Source organism: Rosa chinensis, chromosome 2 (assembly GCF_002994745.2).
Source record: "Rosa chinensis cultivar Old Blush chromosome 2, RchiOBHm-V2, whole genome shotgun sequence".
Classification (NCBI taxonomy): Eukaryota; Viridiplantae; Streptophyta; class Magnoliopsida; order Rosales; family Rosaceae; genus Rosa; species Rosa chinensis.
The window spans coordinates 67,011,058-67,018,609 of NC_037089.1; the positions used below are offsets into that span (position 1 = coordinate 67,011,058).

At 38.6% G+C, this 7,552-nt stretch overlaps 1 protein-coding gene across 2 annotated transcripts; it reads left to right on the top strand.

Annotated features, from left to right (window-relative positions):
• The first annotated feature begins 546 nt into the window (after positions 1-546).
• LOC112185423 lies at positions 547-1,856 on the top strand. Of its 2 annotated transcripts, none has more exons than XM_024323677.2 (2): positions 547-667; positions 1,069-1,856. In XM_024323677.2, exon 2 carries the CDS (start codon positions 1,085-1,087, stop codon positions 1,730-1,732), a length of 648 nt encoding a protein of 215 aa, XP_024179445.1. In that variant the 5' UTR covers positions 547-667; positions 1,069-1,084; the 3' UTR covers positions 1,733-1,856. The 2 variants fall into 2 exon arrangements, with proteins under 2 accessions (XP_024179445.1, XP_040371650.1); XM_040515716.1 differs by having other exon boundaries at positions 629-667; positions 1,073-1,856.
• Positions 1,857-7,552: the final 5,696 nt, after the last annotated feature.

Consider the following 7,552-nt stretch of genomic DNA (forward strand, 5'->3'; position numbering starts at 1 on the left):
CAAAATACATTTTCAATATTGCTCGATTTACTAAAGTCTTCAAATCGTACCTGTAACCTTCTCTCTCTCTGTTTTTTTATTTATTTAAGTTTTATTTTTTGAGAAGAGACAATTTTATGACTTTATCATCAATGACAAAGACAATGTTAGCTGATATCCAACCGATGCCCAAAGCAAACCCATCAGCCTTACCCTAGCTCATTTTAACTCAAATAACCTAACCTAGCCCATTTGGACACGAATGTCCAACCACTGCAGCCAAGTCCTACGTACGCTTGAAGTCAAACCACCACACGCCGCCACCGGAACCTGCAGAGATATTCGGCACTTGGTCGATAGTTTTGTGAAAAGAGTGTAATTATGGGCCAACAAGCGTGTATTGAAAACTAAGGGAAGGCGTGGATAAATTCTCAAAAAAGGAGGAAAAAAAGAAAAAGAAATTGCTAGCTGGTGAAAAGAATGAAAAGAAACGAATTATATGCGTGAAGCCAAAGAAATTCGGATAGGATTTATATCCTTAATTATACAAACTTGGAGAACAAGGAAATTTAATTTTCCACTGTAAGACACCTTTTTTTGTGGTGAACAATATAAAGGCTAGTCTTTCAATTCAGAGAAATCTACATGAACAACATATATATTGGGATTTTTTACGGCGTTTATTCAGGTTTGTTTCTTCAATCTCCGAGTCCATCTTCTTCTGTTTTCGTAAATAATTTTCATGTCTTTATAATTTAGTTTCTTTGGTTTTGCAAATTGCAAGTACAGTCTTCCTCTCTATATTGTATCTTCGCCCAAAAACTCTAAGCAAACCGTAGTTGTTTATCTCTGAACATATTGATATATTGTCTATAATTCCTGCTTCACAGGATTAACGGATTAACTTGTTTAATTTTTTTTTTTTCTGTTCAATCTTCATTTCATGTATGTGTGTGTGTGTACACATAGATACACACACACTTGGTAGCAAGAGATACATATTATATAATGTATTGTACGTACATATACACACAATTGATTGCCATGCTAAATAGTAGTTTTGATTCCCTTTTTCTTCCACTTTTCAAGACAGACTAGCTAATCCATGGCTGAAGCGGTTCCACAAGCTTCCATCGACATCAACTATGTCGCAGAGCTTGTGCCAGTCAGACTCACCAGAGAAAACTATCTCATCTGGAAATCTACGTTCATCCTGGTTCTTAAAACCTACAACCTCTTCAACATCATCCAAGGAACAGAGCAGTGTCCAAGCAAGGACAACATATGCCGGATACTGATCAGCAAAACCCTATCCGAGGCCACTCTACCATACATAACAAAATGCGAAGGCTCAAGCCCCCGGGACCTGTGGCTATACTTGGAAAAAGAAATCGGTGAAGCTGCAAAGTCTAAGGTGAGGTGGCTCAGAACTCGCATGCAAACACTCAAGTATGGTTTAACCTCATGTCCGTCGGATTACTTTGAATCCGCCAAGCAGATTGCTGATAAACTCGCGGTGGCGGGGTGTCCGGTCAGTAACAGTGAGCTTGTTGCTTATATTCTTGACGGACTTCCCTGGGATTATAAGGTCTTTGTTACATGGACTCGTAAATGGAAGGATGTCGATCATATGAGTCTAGAAGAGTTGCATGACTTGCTAGTGAGGGATGAATATGAATATGCCGTTAAGGGCGCTGTTGGAGTAGCTTGTCTGTGGCTCATTATTCGCCTTTGCAGGTCAAAAGGAAAATGAGAATTTTCTGCATTACATTTTCCAGAGGTTGATGGTTTGCTAGTTCGATATTTAATTGGTTTTTCTTTATTTGTTCTTGAACAGAAAATTATTAACTCGATCTTGTTCGTCTTTTTTTTTTTTTTTTTTTCTGATCATTGTATGGCATCGTCTCTTAGCTTATATACTAGATAATACTAGAGGGTAGGCGGTTATCCAATTTTTGCTTTTCTATCTTAATACTGCAAAAGACTTGGGCTACGTTTGGTATGGCTTTTCTTTGAGAAAAAGCTGGCTTCTGCTTATTTATGAGAATAAGTGGCTGAAAAGCAAAGCTGCTGAGTGTTTGGTAAACTGGCTTTTTAGAAGTGCTGTCAGTGGCAAAAGCAGTGACAAAGTGTTTGGTAAACTAAACTGGCTTTTGCTTTTTATTTGTGGAATGACCAAATTGGACATTAGAGATTATTTTGCATTAATTATTTGGTAAATGATTAATATTTGTATAAATTTCATTAGAGCAATCCTGGCCATCCATTTCCTCCACCACTTGATCAGGGTCGTCCATTGTTAATTGCATCAATCTATATATATGAGCCTTGATCAGTGGGAACACCAGAAGGATCGAGAGAGGGAGAGAACCAGAGTTCTCTGGCCCGAGACGCACCGCGACCTGGCTGGAGCTCCAACGTCAGGACACCTCCGGCCAGCGCTCATACACCATCGTCCTCGTCTCGCCGTCACCAGCAGCCCTCTGTCCTTAGATCGTCCATGCATTGAACGGAGACGGAGAATCGACGACTAGAAGCCCCGAACTTTCTCAGGCCACCGTTGCAACTTCCGGCGACCGATTAAGCTGAATTTGGTATGGAAACACACCTCCTCGTCATGCTCAACACCCCAGTATGATTAGTTTTCCGATTTAATCAATTTTTGACGAATTTGTTTCTGGGTTACTTCTGCCTCTGTCGCGGTTCGTCGACGCCAGCAGCTTTTCGAGCTCTTCCCGGCTTCATTTTGGCTTGGTTGCATCAGAATGAGGAAGCTGGCCACAATTGGAGTAGAAAGCCACGAACCTGCTAGGTTGCAAACGTCGAACTCCATTACCGGTCGAGCTTGTAGGACGGAGTTGATCAACTCGGCGTCGACTAGGCTATCTCCGGCAATTGTGTTCTTCGTCATCGAGGTTTCATCTGCAAATTCTACCCCAGAAGGTAAAATTGAGGTTCTGTACTTCTGCGTACCCTTGATAGATTTGTTGAACTGTGATGAGGGAGAGAAATGGGGGAGTAGGGGAGCTGTGATGCTGCGGGTGTGATGAGGGAGAGAGATGGGGAACAGTGACGAAAATGGTTGAGCTGAAATTGTTTCAGCTTGGAAGGGCAATTTTCAGCATTTTGGAGGTTTCATTAATCTACAATAACTACCGCTACAGTATTTCGGTGGCTTCTGGCTTCTAGAAGCTGCAGTCTTCAGCTTCTGCTTATCTAAGGAAGCCACAACAGCTTCTGAAAAAAGCTGCCAGGAAGCTCAGTTACCAAACGCCATTTTGAACTGGGCTTATAAGCACAAGAGCTGAAAAGCTCCCCCAAACACAGCCTTAGATAGCTTCTAGCTTATTTAAGCAGTCCCCTCACCAAGTTCTATAAGCTATTGTCAAATGACATAATTTTTTCTGAAATAAGCTATTTTAAATATTTTTTTACCATATTTACCAAAACAATTTGATGTTTAGATTATAGAAAATTACACACAAGTGTTAGTTTGAAACTTAAATTAGTCATAAGGCCATCAAAGTTTTCTTGTATACATAAAGCCACTTGTAGCTTTAAATTATTTTCAACCTGACAATTTTACCCTTCCACTAACTCCATGAACATCCTGCCAAAATCCCGGCCACCATCTCTCATCACTGTCACCATCAATTGAACCACAACACAAACCCGACCAAAGCCCAGCCACCCCATTGCTGATTAAGTCTCTGGCCACCGCACTCAATCCAAGGCTACAGCGTCGTTGTTCCTCAACTCTAATCGATCTCCAGCCATCCTTTCAATGCACCACCACCACCAATGAGTTCAGAGGAAGCCGGACATCAAAATCTAAAAACTCAGATCAACAATTTTGATTCGAGACGTCTAACTTTCCTCGGCACCGGCAGATCCCTTCCTCATCATCTAGCTTGGATCCGGAAGCACCCATCCTTAATGCCATCACCGATTCTGTTATCGATTCCATCTCCATCACCTTTCTCAGTCGAAGCCGACCCGAACGGAGAAGAGCCAGTCCTGCTTCTCACTGTCTCCGCGCACGAGGACAACGTTGCAGGAATATAGCTCACTGGAATTGATATTTCTATGGTTCGTTGTGCTAAGTTTTTGATTCTCTTATAGATTTATGGTTTGAATCATGAATTGCTATTGTTTTTCGAAATGGCAGAAACTCCTGTATTGTTTTTTTTTTTTTTTTTAGTTTGATAGTTTTGGTTTGATTTGGGTAATTACTGCGAATTTTACAATTATTTTGATTTCTGAGTAGCTTTTGTATTGTTTTGAGTTATGGTAATGAAATTGGATCTTAATTTTATGCTTCATTGTTCAATTTTGATCTTATGGTATCTATGTTTCTAATGGTGTTTTATTCTGGTTTGTACTTTTGTTTTTGTGGTTGAATTCTGGCAAAAGAGAGCAAGTGAAGCGGTTTTCAATGTTGGTGAGAGTAGCTTTCGGAGTTCGTGAGAGTGGCTATTGGTTTTGGGGAAAGTAGCGTTTTGTTGTTGGTGAGAAGAGTTTTTGATATTGATGAAAATACATTTTGTTGTTGGTTAGAGCACTACAGGAAAACTGATCATTCACGACGTGTGATTTACGACGTGCATTTAATGCGTGCCGTAAAAGAGTATCATTTACGACGCGCATTAAATGCATGTCGTAAAACTCACATTTTTACAACAAAATTTAAGGCGTGCAATGAAAGCACGTCGTGTTTGTGTACTAAAATCGCCAGAATATTTGTTAAAATTAAAGTACTAAATAATGTTTAGTCCTTGAGATTTAGACCATAAAACACTTCAGTCCCTGACCTTCTAATTTCACAAGTTTAATCCATGTACTTCAAAATTGCAGACCAATAGGTCATTGCCGTCTAAAAGTCACGGCGAAATGTCTATTATGCCCTCAGTTCTTTTTTTTTAAAAATAAATTTATTCCTTTCTCTTTTTATTTATTATTTTTTCTTTATTTTATTTATTATTTTTTTTTTTCAAACAGAAAGAAAGAAAGGGAAAAAAACAGAAAAAAATAAACAGAAAGAAAGAAAGGGAAAAAAAATCCTTTTCAATTTTTTTTTTAATTAATTAAAAAAAAGAATTGAGGGCATAATAGACATTTCGCCGTGACTTTTAGACGGCAATGACCTATTGGTCTGAAATTTTGAAGTACAGGGACTAAACGTGTGAAATTAGAAGGTCAGGGACTGAAGTGTTTTATGGTTAAAAGTTCAAGGACTAAACAGTATTTAGTCCAAAATTAAATCTCTCTCATATCAAAACTTAAACTCCTTTGATCTCCCTTCTCTCTCTCTCCCTCATTTCTCCTCCCCAGCACTGCCTCGATGATGTCAACAGAGACGGACGACGCCGTACGTCGTCGCACCGCCATCACCGATTACCGCAAGAGGTTACTCCAGCACAAGGAGCTCGATTCCCGAGACCGCGCAGGTCAGATTCGCACTCCAAACCTCGTCCTCTACTTATTTCGAACTAGAAATGTTTCGAATCATTTAACTTTTAGCTTTGGCTTTTCTAGAGTTTGGATCCCGATTTTCAATTGAGCCGATTGTGTTCTAGCTGTTAATATTGGTTGATTTGGTTTCTTTGTATCATGTAATCTTTAATTTGTTTGGGTCTGAATTGCTTGTTTTAGGTTTGCAGTGCGAGAAGAAGGAGTTTGGGAAAACTAGAGATGATTTGAAGTCGCCTCAAAGTCTCAGTCAGATTATAGGGGAAGTTCTTAAACCTCTCGATAATATTGAACACTATAAGTTTAGGTTTTATCTTAGGGAGCTGATAGGAGCATGAAATGTGACGTGAATAGTATCTAAACCCTATATTTTGCTAAGTTATTTCCTTTATCTTGATCAATTTAACTTAGCTAGTGTTTTACAGGTGAAAATGGAGTCTCAAAGTCTAAAAATGGCTAAGGGATGCACAAGTGGCGCAAAAATGAAGAGAAATGTTGAAATGGAAGTTTTCCCAGTTTGACTAGGAAAAGGAATCCCAGTTGGAGTAGGAATCAGAAGCTAACTTGGATTCAAACTCTTAAGTCGCGGAAATTAGAAGTTCTACTTGGACAAGGAAACCCAATTCTACTCAGATAAGGAATCCTAGTGTGACAAGGAGTCCCTGTTGGATAAGGATTACTCAAGAAGGTTCTGGAAGAGTGTAGAAGAATCACAGAAAAAAGTTTATATTCAACTAGGAAACCTACTTGCATAAGGAGTTCTACTCATACTAGGAGACCTATGGAAATTAGGAGAAGTATATGGAAGGTCTAAGAAGTGTCTAGAAGTCTCAAGAAGATCATATGCTGTGCACATGAAAGAAGAATATACTTTGAATTCGGTTTTGAGAGAATTATGGAGTTAGAGTTCGAATTGGAATTTCTATGAGATTCTTGAGGGTTCTTGAATGGTTCTTGATAAGTTGTTCTTCAAAATTCTTCTTTTCCCACCTTTGTATAGAAACGATTTTTATTCTTGTTTGTTTTCTGAAAATTTATAGTTTAAATCTTCAAACCCCCCCCTCCCCCCCCCCCTGTTCTTGCGTTTTCTTGTTTGTATATATGTGTAAATCGGTTTTAGGATTTTTAGTAGCATGTAAATCGTAAATAACATGTTAATAAACTGAAAATATATTTTAATTTTGTGAATAGTAATATGTGTTTGTGTTATACATGGATTTGTGTAGTTAGAGTTTAACTAGGATTTGTTGTTTGTATTTATGTTGTATATGGATTTCTAATTTAATTCTAACTTAACTTGTATATGTTCTAATGATTTTGTATACTTGTATATTCTTTTCTTTAATTTGTTTCTCACATGTTAGCACCCTCAATCCCCGGTTTTGAACGATACCCTATTTGTTCTATACTAACGATGATATTTTTCAGGGTTTAAATTGACGAATGCTTTTGCACGTATCAATTTTTGGCCCAGTTGCCGGGGATTGAAAAGTCTTCATGTGATAAACGCCACTAAGGTATGATTTTGGTGAGGGATTGTGAACTATGATGGAATAGGTGAAGTCTCTTTTGTTAGTATTAGCCTTAACCCCTTATTAGTACCTGATTCAGGTCTCTTAAGGTTGAGGGCGGCATTTATTAACACTTGAAAAATGTCTTGCACTTAGGACTTTTCTGATCTAAGTAAGTATACCCTATGTGGGATGGTGTCTAGCAAGGGGACAACGTTTATGATAGTTTTTTTTTTTTTTTTTCCAGAAGTGCATTCAAATGAGCCTAAACCACTATGTGGGAGTAGCTCATGCCAAAATGGTTTCTACCTCTCGTGCTTGTCCTCCCCCACCTGGCCATTTCAGTAAGGTTGCCCAAAAGATTTGAAAGGAAGTTTGTGTGTAGACAAGGACTTGGGCCGCACGTCCAAAGCTTGATTCATGATGTCTTGTTGAAATCAATTCCTTAGACAATTTTCAAGAATAGTTGGGTTTGGTAAGAAGTTGTGAGTCATAATGGACTAGGTGAAATATTCTCTTGTTAATACTTGTCAAAGTTTTCTTTATCACGTAGGCACACTTTATTACCACAAGGTGGCTAGGTTGATTGGATA